Source organism: Rousettus aegyptiacus, unplaced genomic scaffold (assembly GCF_014176215.1).
Source record: "Rousettus aegyptiacus isolate mRouAeg1 unplaced genomic scaffold, mRouAeg1.p scaffold_m13_p_9, whole genome shotgun sequence".
NCBI classification, from domain to species: Eukaryota; Metazoa; Chordata; class Mammalia; order Chiroptera; family Pteropodidae; genus Rousettus; species Rousettus aegyptiacus.
In genome coordinates this window covers 58,657,482-58,679,212 of record NW_023416312.1, presented here as the reverse complement: position 1 = coordinate 58,679,212, position 21,731 = coordinate 58,657,482, and the positions used below count along the sequence as shown (strand labels likewise).

Genomic DNA, 21,731 nt, shown 5'->3' with positions numbered 1-21,731 from the left:
CTGCTATTAATCGAGCGAACTTGATCAAATTATTTATCCTCTCTAGACTTCAGGTCACCCATGCGTGTGAAGAGGGTAGGGGGGATTAATGAAGTGACTAGAATAGATTTAAATATAAGGGCGTTTCTAGCTTTAGAATCATCTGTGCTTTTTAATCCTCTCTTATTTTTTACTCAGAGAGTTTATCGCCCATGGTGATGACTCACATTTAACTATCTAGCTTTGAATTTCCATCCCTCACCAATCCTGCTGGCAGGCTCAGACTTCTTGCTATCTCTGACAATATACTTCTATGTACTATTTTAAATGAAAAATAAATTACTCAAAAATATTTTTACTCCTCTTTACTGCAGGTCTTCTACTCCACTTGCTTTTCCATTCATAGTGGATAAAATGATAGGCAAGGTGGGAAATAGAATTTACTCCCAGATGTCACCGTATTTCATCATTTGCTTTGCCTACATTTGATTATGGGCTGACAGAGTTCCTTGCCTGTGTCCCTCTTGGATCCTGAAATAGTTCTGCTCCCTCTAAATAAGTTTCTCTCCTCTATCTTCTGAATCTTGAGGTATCTATGGCTTTCATCTCTTTTTCCGTTAGAGTCAAAGAATCTCTGGAAGACACTCATCTATAGAAAGGGTCTCTAAGGATGCAGGAAGAAATTAATTGGTAAAGCCAGTCTGGTAATGATGCAACTTCTGTGGCCAGCATTCATTGAGCTCTTAGTACATCCCAAGCATTGCATTAATAACTTCACATGCATTATTTCATGTAAGCTTCATAGCAGTGCTGTCAGGTGGCTATTGTTGTTATTCTCACTTTGTAGGCAAAGAAATTGAGGTTCAGAGAAGTTAAATGTCTAACATTACAGAGCTAGAAAGTGGTGGAGCTAGAATTTGAGCCCAGGGTGTTTGATTCCAATATCACACTTTAAATCACTATGCCATGCTGCTAGAGGTGTGTGAGTGGTCCTGATCTAGTGAGTCTGAATGGTCAATGTCCTAGGCTAAAGGCCCTTTACCTATGGGCTCATATCGCTCTGATCAATCCTGGGGCCAGGGATATGTATTAGAGGTATCCCAGTGCCCCAGACTGCTGCCCAATTATAGACTAGAACCCCCAAAGCTTGAGCAAGAGCCAGATTGGTTGTCTCTAGGGCAGTGAGCAGTGAGTTCCAAATATCTCCCCTTTGCCAATGCAGACAGAGCTTGGAATCGGCAAAAAGAGCCTCAAGAGCTCAAATGAGTATAAAGCAATGATAGGTTTATTTGAAAAGAGACTCACAATCTAAAAACAGGAAAATGTGTGTCAGGATGTAATTAAAGAGGCAGGCCCATCTGGAATGGTTTAGTCCTTTTCAGATAAGCATTCTTACAGCTGTTAAATTTGTTCTTTGTTTCTTTAGAAGTCCATTATTCACTGATTGCTGTCTTTTAGGTAATAGTTTAAATGCTGTCGTCCAGGAGTTGGCAAATGTTTTCTGTAACGGGCTGAGCGGTACACATTTCAGGCTTTGCAGGCCATATGGTCTCTGTCACAACTACTCAACTCATTCATTGTATCATGAAAGCAGTCATAAATGTGAAGATAAGTGGATGTGGCTAAGTTCTAGTATAGACACTGAAATGTGAATTTCATGTAATTTCCATGTAATAAAGTATCATTCTTCTTTTGATTTTTTCAACTATTTAAAAGTGTGAAAACAACAACAAAAAAGTAAAACCATACTTAGCTTATAGGCTATACAAAACAGGCAGTGAGCCAGATTTTGCCCATCGACCTTGGTTTGCTGACCCTGCTCATTAACATCTAATGCTCGTGTTGAAGTGCTAAGTCACTCTGAAAGCTAGATACTAGCAGAATTGTACTCATTTAAAATGAAAACAGATGTACACAAAATAGCCAAATGACACTATTTTCTATCCCTTATCTCCTCCTGCCGACACCCAAATTTCACTTAATTCTTTGCTTGCTTTTTCTTCCTCTAGGCTACTTGGTTGGGGCTGAATGTCTTCTTGTTTGTGCATGCCTTCCTGTCATATGAGAGGGACGACAAATACTACTACACAAGAGAAATCCTGGGGGTGAGTATCACAGTTGTAATGTGGGGAATCTCAACATTTTTCTTATCTCTGACCCAAAGCTGTGATTTCCTCAAGGGCTAGGGTTACCAGAAAAGTTACAGGATGCCCAGTTAACTTTGAATTCCGGAAAATAAACAAATCATTTCTTTTGGTAAAAGTATTTTTCAAATATTACATTGGTCATAAGGGTATAGTAAGTCCTCACTTAATGTTGTCATTAATAGATTCTGCAACTTTAATCAAAAAGACATATAATGAAATCAATTTTACCATAAGCTAATTGATATAAACGAGAGTAAAGTTCCTATGGCATCTCATTAACATTATAACAAAATTACCTTGAATGAAACAACTTTATTCTAGGGCCTTCTGTACTAAAAAATTACAGGCTTACCCTGCTATCTGAAAATAGAGTGTTCCTATGAAAACTTTTGTAAGCCTAAATGGCATAAAGCATAGAAGTAATTACTATTAATTTATTGGGAAACTTTTTGAGCATTCCTAGACCCCCCAAAATAACCTACCAAATCATACCAAAAAGACTTAAGTATGTCCAGTTTTATGCTAAGTGTAACGCCCTTACTATCTCTGATACCTTAGGGCACATCTTGCTAATGAATGCACAAAATCGATTGAGATAAAGCACATATGTCCCCAGACGCAGTTCGAAGCTCTGGAGACTCATTGCTGAGATGCTGGGTGTTTCTCCAAGGACTGGACTTGGCAGGGCCACTCTCATTGCTCTATGTTCATGCTACCTCTGTAAGAGCTGCTGCAAAACTAACACCGAACGCTATTTTCACTTTCACCATTTTTTTTTCTTTATAAAAGCAAAATCCTCTTTGGATTTTTATCAGTTAGCAAAAAAAGGTACTGATGTAGGTATTCGTAAAAGTTAAGTGGTATAATGAGAACTTTTGAAAAGTGGGGGACACCTATATTCCTTTTTTAAATCTGATGTTCAAATTTAGCTGGGTGTCCTGTATTTTTGTTCACTAAACCTGAGGGCCCTATCTAGGGCACACTCCCTAGAGCCATTAATGAAAACATACAATAAAAAAGACTATTAAGCATTGTTTTTCAAACTGGTTTTCACAGAAACTCAGGTGCTCCCACAGGATGTAAGGGGAAGGCTAACTGGGCAGTGCTCCTGCCCTTGCCCTGAATTTAACCAAAGCAGCCTTTATATGTCTTATGGACTCCTGCTTATGATTTTAAGAGTTTGGTTAAAAATAAACAACTTATTTTGTTGTTTACTTTTCACCCACAACACAGCAGTGGGTGACCTTCCATCAAACAAGAGGGATACTTAGAGGGAGGGATGTGGGGTGGGTGCAGCTGCAGAACTCAAGGTTTGCAGAAAGGTAGGGTCAGGTCAAAGTAATAGGATGAAGAAAGCTGGGAAAGTGACAGATTAAGAACAGAAGATGTGATACACACACACACACACACACACACACACAAGAGAATACTACTCAGCCATAAAAAGATGAAATATTGTCATTTATGACAATGTGGATGAATCTTAAGAGTATCATGTTAAGTGAAACAAGTCAGATGGAAAAGGACAAGAACTGTATGATTCCACTCATACGTGGGTTATAAAACAAAAAGCAACAAACGAACAAACAAATGAACAAACAAAAAACTCATAGATACAGACGACAGGATGATGGTTACCAGAGAGGAAGGGGTGTGGGGGGAGGACAAAGAAGGCAAAGGGGGTCAAATACATGGTGATGAAAGGAGACTAGACTTTGGGTGGTGAGCATACAATAGAGCATACAGATGTCATATTATAAAGTTGTACATCTGAAATTTATGTGATGTCATTAACCAATGTTACCCCAGTAAACTTAATAATAAAAAAAGGAGTAGAAGAGGAAAGAAGGGGGCGGGTTGGGCACATTGGTGTAGAAGTTTCCAGGAGGAAGCACAGAGGTGAAAATGGTTCTCTCACAGGCTCATCAAGCTGGCCACACTACCTGATTAGAGAAGCAAATGTGGCTACTAACTCTAGTCAGTTATTCAGTAACAGGTAAGGGATTTGATTAAATCACTTTCATCTTGATGGTACTCTTTTCCATTGACTTTCCACAAAGAACCACCCAATGAATATATTTAAAGACAGTTTGTCCTTTTTAAAAAACCTTTTCTCTACATAATCAAAGGATTCATGTTGAGATCACAATTAATTTGAATGTTCTGTTCATGACTCATTTCACCCTGCTGTTTTCCATTTTAAATGTTGGTTTTTGATCCCTCTTTGAAAACCATAACTCCAAAGAAAGTGTTAATTTGTTGTAAAAATAGCTTTTTATTAAGAGAATGATGCAATAAATATGACTAGTTATTAAGAGCTGTATTACTCTATGACCATAAAGTCAGCAGCGGAAAAATGAATCATACTGATATCCTGTGGGCATTTCATTTTTAAAGATCCTCTCTGTTAAAAAAATAATTATAAATAATACTGCTTTTGATGAGATCAAAAGATTGAGAAGTGTATAAATAAAATGTGAAAATCACCCTCCCGTCCCCCTTCCCAAAGATAACTACTGTTAATAGTTTTCTGTGTATGTATATATAGACACACTGACATATGCTCACAAATGCATCAGACATGTGGGTTTTGTTTTGTTTTTAATGTAGGTACTATTCTTATTCATTTTTCCTGTATACGATAAAATTTGCTCTTTTTGTTATACCCTTCTTTGAGTTTTGATAAACACATTCAATAGGACACAGTTTTTTTGTTGTTGTTATTTGTTTGATTGTTTACCAAAAAGAAATCACATTGTAGATAGTGGCTGGAAATTTCTTCCTGTACTTAGTGCATCTCAGATGTCTTTCCATGTGGGTGTGTAACCAGTGATATGCTGGAACCAGCTCATACCAGCTTGCAGTAGCCAGTTGTGTGTATCTCTTACCAAGCCTGGCATTCAATGACATAAAGTTGGTATCTTGAAATATGCCATGGTGGGAGTACTTACATCATGTAAATTGGTGAATGCTGGAAATCAAGACCCCTGTCTCCCCCTGAAAGCTGAATGTTAAACATATAGCATCCCTACACCACTGCCCGTAGCTCTTATCCTTTTAAGAGCATAGCAGTCCTAATGGCATTGATGTGCCACAAGTTATTTAATCATTTCATAGGATATTTCTTAAATTCATGCTCCCTATAGAAAAATGCAGTTACTTAATTCACTATGAAGCAGAGCAAATGAATAGCAGAGGATGGAGTTTAAATCGCTTGTCAATGAAGCATTAATGACAGCAGCAATTGAATTCAAATATCAGTATTGATGTTGAAAAATGAACATAAATTGGGATATTTCAATGTGCTGCACTGGAGAAAAAAAATTGCTCTAAAAAGAATTCATCCTATACAAATGGCCTCCATAGAATGTGGAGCTGTGAAATTGTAATCTTGTATTTTCAATTCACTTGCCAATTTTAGTCCTAAGAAACCTCTGTGACTCAAATAAGCAAGCTGTGGGAACCAATGTTGAAATGGAGGATCTTTGAGATGAGCAGAGGAAATTTACTTAGAAATGGAACAGGCTGTCTCTACCCAAAACAGAGTGTGATTCAGCAAAGGGAGAAGCACAGGTCATGTGGAAGAGCAAGAAATGGTAAACAGTAGGGCAGCTTTTGTTCGCTATGCTGCCTAACATTGTAAGCCATTATGGACATGAGGTAGATCTTGTTCTGGCTTATTAAATCCATGTTGTGTTGTCCTTGGTTTAGGTTATATGGGAAAATAGTTTTTGCACCCAAAAGATTATTAGAAAAGAGGCTGAGAAATTGTAACTTGAACCCGTATTCTTCCTTTTAGCAAGTCATTGACAGGCACACATGTAAGGCTAGCCTGTCAGCTGAAGTGCAACAATGATCGCCTGACTGCTGTGAGATTGTCACACTCCATAGCCTGCAGTTTCAAGTACATGGAGTTGACTCAGAGACCAGTTGTATATATTTGAGAAGAGAAGTTGGATTTAGCTACTGTGGAGCTGAGCATATTCTGTCCAGCCTATATCTAATCAAGCCTGTTTCTGGGATAAATACTCCTTTGAAGCACCGATCCCTTGTCTCCTTTTCTAGCAGCTTCTACTGCTGGATCAGATTAATTTTGTTGTCGGTTTGAAATTCTGTTCACAGAAGTTCCCCATTCTCAAATCTCTACCTAAGTTTAAAATATTTGCTCTGAGAGGTTCCCTAGTTTTATCTAAGCTTTATTCAATTATTAAAGACATCTTAAATAAAAATGGTTATAGTTGGATTGTTTTTGTTACGTGCTTGTTACATGCTTATAATCACATTAGAAAATACAGAAAAAAGAAAAATAGTTACCATTTATAATTATACCTTTAAATATATATATATATTTCAAAGTAAAATAAAATAAAAATATATATGATCCTCAAGATTGTTTAACAAATTACAGACAATAAAAATCATAACTGAGTACATTAAGCAAAAATCCTCATTGTAATCTATGACATCCATAGACTGTGTTTATTAACATGGAATCATTAAATCCTGTTCTTTTTCATATTGATAAATGTATAGTCAAACATTTCCAAACCACTGTCATTGGAATTTCTCAATTCAATATTAAGTTCAGCAAATTTTTGGTCATTTGCAAACAGAGAGCCTGACCTGGTTGTTCTAGTTACTGAGAAAGAAAGGAAGAATCTGCATCCTATCAATTTCTAGGTCTCAGACAAGTGGAGTGGACTCGTGCGCCCCTGCTGGATGGTGAGATGAAGCAGCTGATGGTCTCTTCTCTCCTCTGCTCTAGTCGGCGTTGTCCTGGGCCCGAGCCTCTGCTCGCTGCCTGAATTTTAACAGCATGCTGATCCTGCTTCCAATGTGTCGAAATCTTCTGTCCTTTCTGAGGGGCACCTGCTCAGTGAGTTCCAAACACCCGTAGGTCAACTTTCATGGTAAAGACAAAAGACCCTGGACTCCTCAGTCAGACAGTCCAACACCAAGGCCCTAGGAGTAAAAGCCAGAGGTCTCCTTTGGTAGCCAAGGGGGTGGGCAAGATGGGTGGGTATCAGCATGCTCTGTACAAGACATGTTGGTTATGGGTTAGTGAATTTCATAAAGCTGCTGGGAGACACCTGACCTCAATCAATTTACATGTGTAGTTTTGCAGATGCCCCCTGAGAAAGCAACTGGATCACAACATCACCTTCCATAAGCTGGTGGCATATATGATCTTCCTACACACAGGTAACTGAGGCTCCCAGACATTCAGAGTCTAATTTCATTCATTTGTTCATGTAGACAGTCAAAAAATATTTCTTTTACATCTGGCATTATTTACCAGGCACTGTTCTAGGCCTATTTTATAGAACTTACTTTCTATTCTTTTGAGAACACAGTGAATGTGAAAAAGATTTTGGATATCTCTGTAATCAAGGTTTATTTTGGAACCTTCTGTGGACTTGGCATTCTGCTTGACACTATGTATAAGATTCTCCTTTTCTAGTGGGGCATGCCTGCCATGATGTTCCTGAGATACCTCTCACATTCCTTTCCATCTTTCCATTTAGCTATTCACATAATTGCACACCTGTTTAACTTTGAACGATACAGCAGGAGCCAACAGGCCGCGGATGAATCCCTTGCTTCTCTTCTCTCCAGCCTGTCTCATCAAGAGAAAGAGAAGGATTCTTGGCTAAATCCTATTCAGTCTCCAAACATGGTGAGTTGACTCAATGGGAAAGCATCTGTGTTCTGTTCATGAAGAGGAAAGGCATGGTATATATTGTGGATATTGTGTCAGGTCGACATTTCTCCTTTCATAGACAGTGATGTATGTGACATTCACCAGCATTCCTGGTCTCACTGGAGTGATCATCACAATAGCTCTGGTTCTCATGGCGACTTCAGCTATGGAGTTTATCCGGAGGAGTTATTTTGAGGTCTTTTGGTATACGCATCATATTTTTATCATTTACTTCATCGGCTTAGGGATTCATGGCATTGGGTAAGGTCCCCAAGCTCCTTTCTCGTACGCCAGCCCCTGACCTTGTATAATTCTTTGCCCTAACCTATTCTTCTTTGTCTATTTCAGTGGAATTGTCCGGGGTCAAACAGAAGAGAGCATGAAGGAGAGTCATCCTCACAGCTGTGCGGAGTCTTTTGAGAAGTGGGATGATCATGACTCCCATTGCAAGCGTCCCCAATTTGAAGGGCACCCCGCTGAGGTAAAAACCCTATGAACAAGGATAGACTCTTGTTAGGGGCTGTTGTTGTTATTCCTGTCATTATTACTTATTATCATTATCATTATTAGCTCAGCCGATAGATCTACAAAGTTCCTATCATCGAGGAACTCCAATATCACTGGCAACAGGTGAGGGAATTATCATTAGCAGAGGACTCTGAAGAGGAAGGATTGATTGATGGTTAGTGCATGCTGTGAGACCCTCCCCGAAGGTAATAATGATTGCCCATGTTATTAATAGTGTTTACCATGGGCCAGGTTTGCTGCATAGCATGAATTATCTCATTTATACATAGCAATAACCTACAAAGTAGGTACTTCTTTTGTCTCCATTTTGAGACAAAAGGACTAGGATTCAGAGAGATGAAGTAAACTGTCAAGCTATCACAGTAACTAATGGAGCTGGAATTCAAGCCTAGGCCTTTCACAATTCAAAGATTATGCTCTTGACCATTATACTGTCCAAAACTTTATTTTGAAAACCCACTCAATGTTTCTGAGGGGAAAAAAACATTTTTTTTAGTTTATTAAAGTATAACTGACAAAATTGTGTATATTTAAAGTATGTAATGTCATGAATGATGTATGTATACTTTGTGAAATGATTACTGCAATGAGGTTAATTAACACATCCATGATTTCACATAGTAACTTTTTTTTCTGTGTGTGGTAAGAATAACTAATATCTACTCTCTTAGCAAATTTCAAGTATACTATGCAGTATTATTAACTATAGGAACCATACTATACATTAGATTCCCCAAACTTATTCATCTTATAACTGAGGGCTTGTACCCTTTTACCAGCGTCTCCCCATTCTGACCACTCCCACTCCACCTGCCCCCCTGGTTAACCACCTTTCTACTCTCTGTTTCTATGAGTTCAGCTTGGTTGTTTTTTGTTTGTTTGTTTGTCTGTTTCTTTTTTTCCAATTAGAGTTGACATTCAATATTATTTTATATTAGTTTCAGGTGCACAGCACAGTAGTTAGACATTTATATAATTCATGAAGTGATCCCCCTCATTAGTCTAGTACCTACCTGGTACTATACATAGTTATTACAATATTACTGGCTATATTCCCAATGCTGTATTTCACATCCTTGTGACTGTTTTATAGCTACCGATTTGTACTTCTTAATCCCTTCACTTTTTTGACCCAGCCTACAAACCCCCTCCCATCTGCCAACCATCAGTTTATTCTGTGTATCTATGAGCCTGTTTCTGTTTTGTTTGTTCATTTATTTTGTTCTTTAGATTCTACATATAAGTGAGATCATGTGGTATTTGACTTTCTCTGCCTGCCTTATTTCACTTAGCATAATACCCTCTACGTCCATCCATGTTGTTACAAATGGTAAGATTTCATTTTCTAACGGCTGAGTGATATTTCACTGTATATATGTACTACTTCTTTATCCAGTCATTTATTGGTGGGCACTTAGGTTACTTCCATATCTTGGCTATTGTAAATAATGCTGCAGTGAACATAGAGGTGCATAATATCTTTTCAAATTAGTGTTGTGGATTCTTCAGATAAATACTCAGAAGTGGAATTGCTGGGTCATAACATAAGTCTATTTTTAATTTTTTGAGGAACCTGTTTTTCATAGTGGCTGAACCAATTTGCAATACCACCAACAGTGCATGAAGGTTCCCTTTTCTCCACATCCTCAGGGACACTCGATTGTTGTCAATTTTTTTTTAAAAAGCATTCTCAGGGAGACTTTCATTGAAGCTTAGATATTATTGTTAAATAGTGGATGATCAAGAAACTGGATTCCAGGGAATCCAAAGTGTGTCTCAGGGTAATTATGTAGATGTTATGGCTTACTTGTGCTTGCTCATAAAATATGTTAGATTGAGGAATAAATAGAAGAAAAAAATTAACTTGTGGTGCTTCAAAGTGCTCTGAAGATGATTAAAGTCTTTAAATCAGGTGCAGAATAAAGATCAATAGCAAATTTCAAGTATGCTATGCAGTATTATTATTAGTCCTAATTTAGAAATGGAAAAATATCTTTAAAAAATCCCCTAAAGTTGGCATTTTATAACAATGGGAAAAATACAGAGTATTTAATATATATATTTTTTAAAATAATAGAATGACCATCTAAGAAAAAAGCTGTACCTTTATTCCACACTTTACACTAAAATATGGATCAAGGATGCATGGATTAAGAATTCAAATGTTAAAAAAAGAAAGAAATCATAGTACTACCCTAATACCACAAGCATTCTAATACCACATGGGAAATCTTTTTTTCTGATACTGGAATATTAGTAAAACATGCTAATAAGATAAAAAACCTTGAAGCCAAAAAGGGGAAGATAATAAATTTGAATAAGCATATATCAAATTTATTATTTTTGTATATTCAAATTTATTCTCCTTTATATATACTATACACACACACACAATTTTGTGTGACAAAAGAAAAAACTCATCATAAATAAAGACAGGCAACAAATTACTAAGTAGGAAAAGTATTTACAACTTACAGACCATTAACTAATTTTGTAAAACATAAATGACTCCTATAAATCAATAAGAAAAGGCCTAACAATCCAATAAAAAAGATATAGAAGATATGGACAGAATGATCACAAAAATGAAGATATATGTTAATCTTAAATATGTGAAATGATGCTTAATGTTATAATGGAAAAAAATGCAAAATAAAACTACATTAAGATACTTTTTTTTTAATCCAACACATTAGCAAAGATTCAAAAGTCTGCTCATGAGCTGTGTTGGCAATGCTCTCATGCATTGCTGGTGAGAGTGTAAACCTATACAATGCTTGTAAGGGTGATTTGGCAGTATTTATCAAACTTTAAAATTCTACTTCCAGGAGTTTTTCTAAAAATATACTTGCATATGTGTTACATGTATTAGTTTACATGTATTAGTTTATTCATTGTAACATGGCTTGATAGAATGAAAGATTGGAAATAAGTGTTTACCAATAGAGGACTAGTTAAATTGTGAGACTTTCCTACAATGGAACACTCTGCAGCCATTAAAGAGAAAGAGGCAGCTCTATAGGTACTAATATGGACCGGTCTCTAAGATTTTAAATGAAAAAAGGGCAGGGCAGTGTGTATTGTCTTCTACTATTTGTACTTAATTCACTATTAGCACTTAAATACATATTCTCCAGAAGGATTCATGAAATAATAACATTGATCGCCTTTGGAGAGCTGGGGAACAGGGATGGAAAGGAGATTTGTACTTTTGAATTTTGTGCAATGTACATGTATGATCAATGTAAAAAATACTTTTGAAAGGACATGCCTGGAATATGTTAACAGCACATTTCATTTAGAAAGTCAGAGGAACTTGTAAACTATAATCAAACAGCTTTTATTCAACAAGAGGCCCTTAAAAACAGACACCTATAAAGCTTGATCAGCCCCTTACTAGCTAAGGCAGTTAATTCCCTGTCTTACCTTGGACATCAATGTCTTTCTTTTTCTCACATGTTATCTGAGATAAGGCATATTGGGAGGTATTCTTAACGGTTTACTTTAAGATATATTTGGAGGTATACCTAGTTGGAGGTATACTTAAAACTCAAGTGTTGCTTAGATTGGTCATAGAATACCCCAAGGGAGAGAACACCAGTTTTGTCATCTGTTGAGTGTATTGGTTTGTTTCTTCCGTAAGCATTGAAAACACTCTCTCCACATTCTCCACCATTTAAAATTATAAAAATAATTCATGTTTATTGTAGAAAGTTTAGAAAATGCAGAAAAACATTTAGAGGAAAATAAAAATTTCACGGAGTTCTACCACTTACAGGTAATAATTGTTTTTCCTCTTCGTCTATATCATTGGATGCTTTTCTCTGTTGTCAAATATTCTTCTGAAACATATGTTTTTAGAAAGCTACATGATAGACCATTTTTCACATATTTTTTTCTGCATGGTCATTTTTAATGACCTCGTGGACATTATGCTAAGTGAAATAAGTCAGAGAAAGACAAATATCATACGGTCTCACTTATATGTGGAACCTAAATTTAAAAAATAAACAAATAACTGAGCTCATAGATACAGAAAAGAGATTGAAGGCTGCCCGATACAGGGTATGGATAGTAGTAGGTAAAATGGGTGAAAACAGTCAACAGGTACAGACTTCCCGTGATAAATAAATAAGTCCTGGGCATGTAATGTACAGCATGGTGAGTAGTTAATAATACTGTGTTGCATGTTTGAAAGTTGCTGAAAGAGTAGATCTTAAAAGTCTTCATCATAAGAAATTTTTTTTGTAATTATATAAGGTAACAGATGTTAATTAGACTTATTGTGGCGATGATCATTTTGCAATGTGTACAAGTATCAAATAAATATGTCGTACACCTAAAACTAATGTTATATGTCAATTATATCTCTATTAAAAAATTAACATTTTTAGAAAATGTTTGGTATTGACAAAAAAGTATGGTATACCATTTTTGTCATTGTTTTCTTAATAAAAATAATGTGGTCATGACTATACTTCCAAACTTTGTGTACACCTTAATTATTTCTTTATGCTCCATTTCCTAGAAGTGAAATTCCTGGGTAAGAGAAAGAACGCTTTCCAGGCTGTTGAGATGTATTGCCAAATTGCTCCCTGGAAAGTCGCACGTGTGAATGTGTCCATTTCCTTGCATTCCAGTTAATGGTGTTTGAAGTTGTTTACTTTTGAGGCCAATTTTTTTTTCTACATTGTTATTAGCCCTTTCTTAAATAAGATTTTTTCATGTCATTTGAATTCAGCTGGGGATTTTTCCAAATAAGTAGCATCAAATTTTATAATGACCATTCTTAGGTTTGCCAGCCCCATCCCTGCCCTTGGGTATTCTCCCCAGAGATACCCAAGGAAATTATTTACCTGAAAGAGCATAAGAAGCCTCATTTCACATGGTTCCGATGTATCACACTTGAACAATTGTGCAAGAAATGACATGATTTAGTATTGCTAGAAAGTACATTTTTAGAAGATCCTATGCATATGGAAACAACTTGCTACCTTTAAGAAGATTGCAGGAATAGAAAGGCTGCTTTTTAAAAAATGTACACAAGATAAAAAGCATATTACTATGTTAGGTGTTTAGAGCATCTGAGAAAAGAGGTAATGGTTAAGTACCAAGTTTTATATATTATCACCAATAGTTTCAGCTACATACTTTTCCTTTCGTGTTAGTCTGTTTTATTACTAATCACCTGCTTCTATTTTACACCTACCATCTCTTGTTTTTTTTTTCAGATTGGACAAGTTTTCCTGGAAAACAGTCTTAAATTCTTAAAATGATATACATATTTATCATGTACTTTATTTCTGTGCTTTTCTTTTGCTTCCTGGTGAGACCTGTAAAATTTCAGGAAGTGATCTGCTTTATGAGTAGCAGATTAGCAAACAAAACTCTTGTAGTTTATTCCTTTCTTTTCCGTCCTCAAGATTTGGTGAAATAAGTGCCTATATGTGTATAATTGATACACGTCAGAGAACTCAACAAATATTTATTGAATAAAGGAATGAACTGCTACAAAAATAAATCCTAAACAAGAGATTAATGTATAACTTCATTCTTTACTCTGTTTCTGTGCAGTCTTGGAAGTGGATCCTTGCACCAGGTGTTCTTTATATCTTTGAAAGGACCCTTCGATTTTATCGCTCACAGCAGCGGGTTGTGATTACCAAGGTAAAGCATATGCAATTTCATCTTGCCATGATAAGAGTTCTGTTCTTCTTGATTATAGAAATAAATTGCCATGTTGTCACCCTGAATGAAATTAAAAAAAGAACTTGGGGGTAACATACTTCATTTCCTCCAGTGCTGGACAGAACTATGAGAAGAGAAGTTTGGCAAAAATTGTCGGCATGGGTCCATGTCAGAGACTGCAAACTGGTGGCCTGCACCAAATCTAGCTCACAGACATATTTTGTTTGGCCCACACACTGATTGTTTAGAAAGTTGAATTGGTTACTAACATTTAAAAATCTGGATGGAGGCTTTCACTTTAAAAACAGCATTTTTAGCTTCTCTTGAAGAATTAGGTAACCCGTTAACACTGAGTTTCGGTCCTGTAGGGCAACCATTGTCTAGACTAAGTAACTGCTTCCCCCTTTAGAGAGGATGTGCTCACGGTTCACCGTTGTCACCAGCCCTCCAGCTTTAGTCATTTACTTTATCTACCTGTCCCTGTCGCCATTTGAAATTGCCTCCTTTGGTCTCTGTACCTCATTCATAGGTTGTCATGCACCCATCCAAAGTTTTGGAATTGCAGATGAACAAGAGTGACTTCAGCATGGAAGTGGGACAGTATATTTTTGTTAATTGCCCTTCAATCTCTTACCTGGAGTGGCATCCCTTTACTCTGACCTCTGCTCCAGAGGAAGACTTCTTCTCCATTCATATCCGAGCAGTGGGGGACTGGACAGAAAATCTCGTAAAAGCTTTTGAACAACATTCACCGATTCCCAGGTAGGTCCTGGAGAGCAGCAGAGACCCAGACCAGAATGCAGACAAGCAAAAAAGAAAAAGCAATTCCCTGTTGAAACTTAAGTCTGGCACAATATACAATGTGATTGAAATAAATGGCCAAAATCAGCCATGGGGACCGCTGTGTCTCTGGGAGGATGTACAAGGTTAGGGGTGGAGGTGAGATTTCACTTGCCCATTATCTTCTGTCTTCTGCCAGAATTGAGGTGGATGGTCCATTTGGCACTGTTTGTGAGGATGTTTTCCAGTATGAAGTGGCTGTGCTGGTTGGAGCAGGAATTGGGGTCACCCCCTTTGCTTCCATTTTGAAGTCCATCTGGTACAAATTCCGGCATGCAGATAAGAACCTCAGAACACGAACGGTACACCCCTTCATACCACTTTTCATCTGGTCTGGGTCTGACAGGTCCATTGCTTTCATGGACTGAGCTCTTCACATTTGATAAAAAGTAAGGCCTCCCTGGAGTTAGGAGAGCAAGCAATCACTTTTCTCTGCCACGGCATCTGCTTCTACAGATTGACTGTAAGAACAGGGTCTTCATTTTCAATTTGATGTTTAAAATCACCTTGAATCAAAGATGGCACTGGAGGTCTCTTCCCATAAGGGAAATTGTCAGGACTCTGGACATTCATGCTGCCTAAGTTCTGCTACTCTGTAGAGGTGATTTTTCAGGTCACCCTACACTTGACCAACAAAGATAGAGTATATCTAATTAGTCATGTCATCACAATGCACATTTTATAGGGCACTTAATAAGTCTATGTTCTCTCTTGTTGATTCCAGATCTATTTCTACTGGATCTGCCGGGAGACAGGTGCCTTTGCCTGGTTCCATGACCTATTGGCTTCCCTGGAAGAGGAGATGGAGGAATTAGGCAAAGTTGGTTTTCTAAACTACCGTCTCTTCCTCACTGGATGGGATAACAACATTGTGAGTTCAAACAACATACTAATTCCCATGCTGGATGCAAGCTGAATATCAGACAAAAGATAGTGAATGCTGATTGTAAATAATTATTTCTGGTGATTTTCTATCTATGCTCATCATCACATCCAAGTTTAAGAATGCCTGAATGGAGATACAGCTATCAGGATCTGCTTTTTCTAATTTTTATTTTTCTGACTCCAGGCTGGTCATGCAGCATTAAACTTTGACAAAGCCACTGACATCCTGACAGGTCTGAAACATAAAACCTTCTTTGGGAGACCTGTATGGGAAAATGAGTTTTCTACAATAGCTTCCACTCACCCCAAGTAAGTGTATTCCCCTATTGTTAGTTAAGTTTGAAGAATTAGAGTTTAGGAAAGGTATTATGGCATGTTGAACACTCTTGGGAGAAAAATCTCTGGGGCCAAAATTTTTGTACTATTCTTAGATTCTTGCTTAAAACAGAGGAAACTCCATCCGGGGTTTTAGCCAATAAGGGTCATGATATTATTGATGAGAAGAAGTTTGCTGCCTCGACAAGCCCCCATTCAAATAGTGAGGCAAAGAGACTTGATTATGATCTGTATTAGCAAACAAAATGGAAAACTGGAACGATTCAAATGCATTGCTTTTGGCTTTAGTGACCTCTATTTAAAGTAGGAAGTGTTTTGAATGTATTATCTAGTTAACTGACCTTGGTCTTTCTGGAGGGTTTTTGAGACATGCTAGAGCATACGGAAAAAACCTGGTGCCATGAGATCAGCCATTCTGATGGGAATAAGATTAAGCTGATTGTGTGAGATAAATTCGAGGAACAATTTGGCAGGTGATCATCTGAATTCCACAAACATTATTGGTTACTTTCTGAAAGTTCAGCACTCACTATTCTAGAAGCTTTGGAGGTTGAAAGAGAAATAGAACATGGTTTTTGCTTTCAAGGAGCACACATTTTAATAAGAGATGTATACAACCAACTCAAAGCAGAATGATGCACTCCATGAGATGGGAACATAGATGTTGAGGGAAGGAAAGTCTAAGCTCACATGAGGTGATCAAGAAAGGCTCCATGGAGCCAGTGGTCACTTAGTGACTTGGATTCAGATGATCCTGGGTCCTAATGCTAGTTCTGACATTTTCCGGTTATGGGACCCTGAGCTAGAAAACCCTCTGATCTTCAGATTTCTTTCTCATCTGTGAAATGGGAATTATGTTAGTAGATGCCTGCTCTCTCACTTGCAAGATTGTTGTGAATATTAAGTGAGACAATATATAAAAATGCTCTGTAAAGCCTAAAGCAGCATATAAGCAAAATAGATTATTTCAATTAGCGTGTCAATAGTTGGTTATGTGAATATATGAATTGCTAGGAGAGAGAAAGAGTGACAGAGGACAGAGTGTTAAGGAATGTTTACATTATATAGTAAGGGAGAAAGATGAACCAGGGAAGATGGAGGAGAATGTGGAGAAGTGATATCACAGAAGCCAAGGGAGGAAAGATTAGAGAAGTGTGGTCAACAGTTTTGGAGGAGTGGCAGGGTCCAAGGAATGCCTTTTTATCATAAGGATGATCTCAGCATATTTATAGACAGAACAGGAGCCAATAGATAAGAATAAAATTAATATACAAAAGTGGGGAGAGGGCTAGGATGGCTATAATAAAAGACAGGCAGTAATATGAGCTTGCAAGGAAGTGGAGAAATTGTAGGAGGGTTCCTCCTACACTGTTGGAATGTGAATGTGTTGGTGCAGAACTTGGGGAAAACTCTGGCATTTCCTCAAAATGTTAAACATAGATTTACCACATGATCCACCAATTTCACTCCTAAGTATATTCCCAAGAGAAATAAAACATATGTCCATGCAAAAACTTGTACATGAATGTACCTAGAATGTAGCCCCAAAGTGGAAACAAACCAAGTGCCCATCAATAAATGAATGGATAAACAAAACATGGTATATGCATACAATGGAATGCTATTCAGCTATAAAAAAGGAATGGAATACTGATACATGCTGCAACATGGATAAACCTTGAAGACAGTATGGTAAGTGCAAGAAACCAGATGCAAAAGGCCACATGTTGTACAATTCTGCTTATATGAAATGTTTAGAATAGGCAAATCTTCTTGAGAAAGCAAGCAGATTTGATTGTCTAGGCCTAGGACTGGGCAGTTGGGAAGAAATGGGCAATGACTGTTAATGTGCATGTGTTTTTCTTTTTGGGATAATAAAAATGTTCTTGAATTAGATACTGGTGATGGTTGCACAACTTTGTGACTATACTCAAAGCACTAACCACACACTTTAAAAGGGTGAATGTTCTGATGTATGAATTACCTCAATTAAGTAAAAATAAGGGGAGAAGGTATGAGAGAAGGAAGATGAGGTTGAGACCCAGAGAAAGATTATCCTCCACTACTTCTTCAGTGTGAGAAATTTGAGGTGGGGATAAGAACACAATGGATGGATTTAATGGCAGCTAACACACATGCGCTTAACTTTGTGCCAGGCATTTTTCTAATTGCTTTACATGTTTTTCATTTAAACTTCAAAACAATCCTATGTGGTGGGTATTATTTTTATGTCCATTTTCTGTTGGCAGGGTGGGGCGGGGGGACTGAAACACAGAGAGATTAAGAAGCTTCCTATTGTTAATACAGCTGGAACAATTGTCAGCTGGGATTTGAACACAGGCAGCCTGGCTCTCTAGTCTAGCTAGCACTTAACCACCTCAAGGCACTACATCTCCTGAGTGTCTGTTCTCAGTAGAATAATCAAGGCTGAGTGCTGAAGAGTGATAAGGACTGGGAGCACATTGGAGGCTTGCAAACAGAAGCCTGTGAGAGGGGAGTCAACAAATGAATTTTTATGCAGGGTTGTTGGGAGTAATAGAGGCCTCACAAAGGCTGTTGCTTTTGTCTATCTTTGCTGCATTCTAACCCTGACTATTCTATTTTTGCAGGTCTGGTGTGGGAGTCTTCTTATGTGGTCCTCAGGCTCTGGCAAAGAGCCTGCGCAAATGCTGTCACCAATACTCCAGTTTAGATCCTAGGAAGGTTCAATTCTACTTCAACAAGGAAAATTTTTGACTTATAGGAATAAGGACAATAACCTGCATTTAATCTCTCTTTTGTATCTTCAACAACTTACTTGGTCTGGTCAGGTTTGGGCAGCCATTTAAGGACAATAATGTGCCTCTCAAGCCTTCACTCCCTGGCATTTTTTTGGTTGGATTCAACTTTGTTGTTACTGAGCTTCAAGAACCTAAGAACTTCAGAAGCCACAATAATTGCATGGAGCCTCTCTTGGGAAAATAAGTGTAAATCATTCTGGAATGCCATGCCAACAGTAGGGCCTGATAGTAGAGGTTGTTAACAATTTAACTCAGGGTGATTTTGTTGACTCCAAGTGTTACTGTCTCCTGAACTTTGGGTCATATTCTCCCCTCCCTTCCACCCTCAAAGAAGATTTCTGAGTATTTTTTTAAATAAAATTTTATTTAAGAATTAATGACAAAACATAATAAGCATAAATAATAAAGCAAAGTTAACAAGAACCCCATCGCTATATTACAGTATATACATTCTTAGTTATTTTAAACATGGTCTTATCCAGTGTGAACAGCAATGTATGCTTTACTTATTTTTGCTTGTCAAAAATTGAAGGATTTTCTTCTTTGCTTAATGAATAAACCTTTTGTTACTTTAGCCTCTCCATTTGGGAAAGAAATCTTGAAAGTATGCTAAATGTCATTGTATAATTGAAAGTCAGCGATGTTGTCATTAGCTTGCATTGCTCCGCTGGAAATAATTGTAAAAACTTGAACTCCATCTTAGGATGACTTATTTAGTCAACAGGGGTTCTTTATTGCCATTTTTATTGAGGGAGTTTATTAATGTCTAGTTTAAAAAAATAATTTAGAATTTTGATAACATTTTTTGACTCCTACCTACTTATTTATTAGGGAATCATTCACCTAATGACATAAGCAAAATGCCTTTTCTTCCTCCTGTCAAAATGCTTATTTCTCCCATCCACCTGGATCTAGGATGTTAGTAGTCACAGTGAATCAGTAGAAAACCAGGTCTCTTAAGAGGGAAAAAAATCCGCACTTCATTGTGCCCAATTCAACTTATTAGATTTATAAGAATATTTCTACTGAATTGGAATTATAGCACCTATTTCTCTACCATTAAGTGACCAAAAATGAATAAATGGGTATTTCTAATTATCCAGAAACCTGTATGACTTGAAGGATTCGTCATATTGATTTTTTTTCAGTCATTAGTTTGAACTAAATAAAGGTAGGTCAGGAATTCATGGTAGCGAATTGTATTTCATTTACTAATTGGACGTCGGTAAAATATACTAATGAGGTTTCTATAGGAATAGATTGGGATACCCCTCCTGTTGCCAATTTCCTGGATTTCAGCTAAATTAAATTTAATAAGGCTTTAGAAAAATGCACAATGGAACCTTGACAATATGGTTCCTATTAGACAACTGCTGACCAAATGATAATTTGATCTTCAGTGACTTTGATTTGGAATCTTGGTGTTCCTTGAAACTTATGAGTTCCTAATGAGAAAGGCTTTACTCTTGGTCTCAATGTCTAAATATATTGGCACTTCAAGATATTACTGCTGCTAAAATCAAGATAGTAAGGCCTAGAATATTCATGGAAGTAGGCAGTAAAGGCAATGATAATAATAAATCCTACACATAATCAACATCCAAGCCCAAATCAGGGATGTGCAGGATACTTAGAAGGCTCCTCAGCTATTTGGAGCAAGTTTTTCTTTGTAGGCTGTAATACGAAGTACCTTATTCAGCAAATTCTTGTCGTAGTAAATATTTATATATCAGAGTAGAAAATCCCTCAGTTTCAGTGACTCTCATAAAGCTGATTATCATTGCATTCTTTTGCTTGACACGTAAGCAATATGCTATTACATTCTCTAAGACTATGGCAGGCTTTTATTTCACTTGACCATAATCCTAGCCTGGGGGCAGGATTCTGAGAATATAAATAGGCTTGAGCAGTTCCAGTGGAACTTTATTAAGGCACCTCATAACCTCCTGAGGTTAGCCTGATGGAGAGACATCATGTCTCTCCTTAATGCCACTATGAGAGAAAGAACACTAGGCGAGAAGAGCCATAGTTAGAGCTAGGGCACTAATTATGTTCATATCTATCTGCAAGGAGGAAGGCAGGGGAGGGCTTAATGGGCAATCTGATCATTTGTGCTCCACATTTGGTCCTCTTAAAATAAATATGAATGTAAAAGTTCTAGGGTTTTCTAAGTTTTAATTACCCATAATAAATTTGGTTATAGGGTAGCACTATAGGTTAGTGATTATCTAGAAGGTAGGATGGAATGTATTTTGTTCATTTGATTTCTGTTCAGTTTTTCTTTCATCTTGAACATATAAAAAAATCGTGTTTTTTTTAACCCTTAAGGTTGACTACCCAGACTGAAGAGGGCTTTTTTGGTATCCAGGATTTTCTCATCAAATAAATATACGCGTTAGAACAGACAAGTAAGTGTCAACAGTCTCATGTGTTGTTGACATCCTCGAACCAGTAGCTTATACAACATCTTTGTCTGAACTCTGAACTATGCATATGAATAGACCTGCTGTTGACAAAAAAAAATGCATTTTGATATTTGGATTTTTCTAAACTAAATATGCTGCTCTGCTAGGTTTTTTGCTTTGTTGGCCTTCTGACCATTTTATAGCTCTAAGCATATACTGTTTTCTCCCAGTAGACTGAGAAGTCCGAGCAAGTCCTCAAAGGGCAAATCTTATTATTCCTGCTGGAAGCAAATGAAGTAAAAATAAGTTTCAGAAAACACTGTTTCTGAGAAATTTTCAAATATCATAAAGAAGAATAAACAGTTAACTTAGAAAGAAAAAACAGAGCTATAGCAATATAACATTAAAGAACAATACTGCGGTAAGGGTAGAAAACACATCT

General features: G+C 37.1%; 1 protein-coding gene across 1 annotated transcript in view; it reads left to right on the top strand.

Annotated features, from left to right (window-relative positions):
- Nucleotides 1-21,667, top strand: part of NOX1 (NADPH oxidase 1) — a 29,535-nt gene extending 7,868 nt beyond the window's left edge. The window contains exons 2-13 of the mRNA XM_016131511.2: nucleotides 1,989-2,084; nucleotides 6,892-7,002; nucleotides 7,244-7,328; nucleotides 7,652-7,803; nucleotides 7,907-8,088; nucleotides 8,176-8,308; nucleotides 13,930-14,022; nucleotides 14,573-14,805; nucleotides 15,023-15,185; nucleotides 15,608-15,754; nucleotides 15,953-16,077; nucleotides 18,714-21,667. Of these exons, the coding sequence (XP_015986997.2) occupies nucleotides 1,989-2,084; nucleotides 6,892-7,002; nucleotides 7,244-7,328; nucleotides 7,652-7,803; nucleotides 7,907-8,088; nucleotides 8,176-8,308; nucleotides 13,930-14,022; nucleotides 14,573-14,805; nucleotides 15,023-15,185; nucleotides 15,608-15,754; nucleotides 15,953-16,077; nucleotides 18,714-18,840 (1,647 nt within the window). The 3' untranslated portion in view covers nucleotides 18,841-21,667. The remainder of the gene's footprint in view (nucleotides 1-1,988; nucleotides 2,085-6,891; nucleotides 7,003-7,243; nucleotides 7,329-7,651; nucleotides 7,804-7,906; nucleotides 8,089-8,175; nucleotides 8,309-13,929; nucleotides 14,023-14,572; nucleotides 14,806-15,022; nucleotides 15,186-15,607; nucleotides 15,755-15,952; nucleotides 16,078-18,713) is intronic.
- The last annotated feature ends 64 nt before the right edge of the window (nucleotides 21,668-21,731 follow it).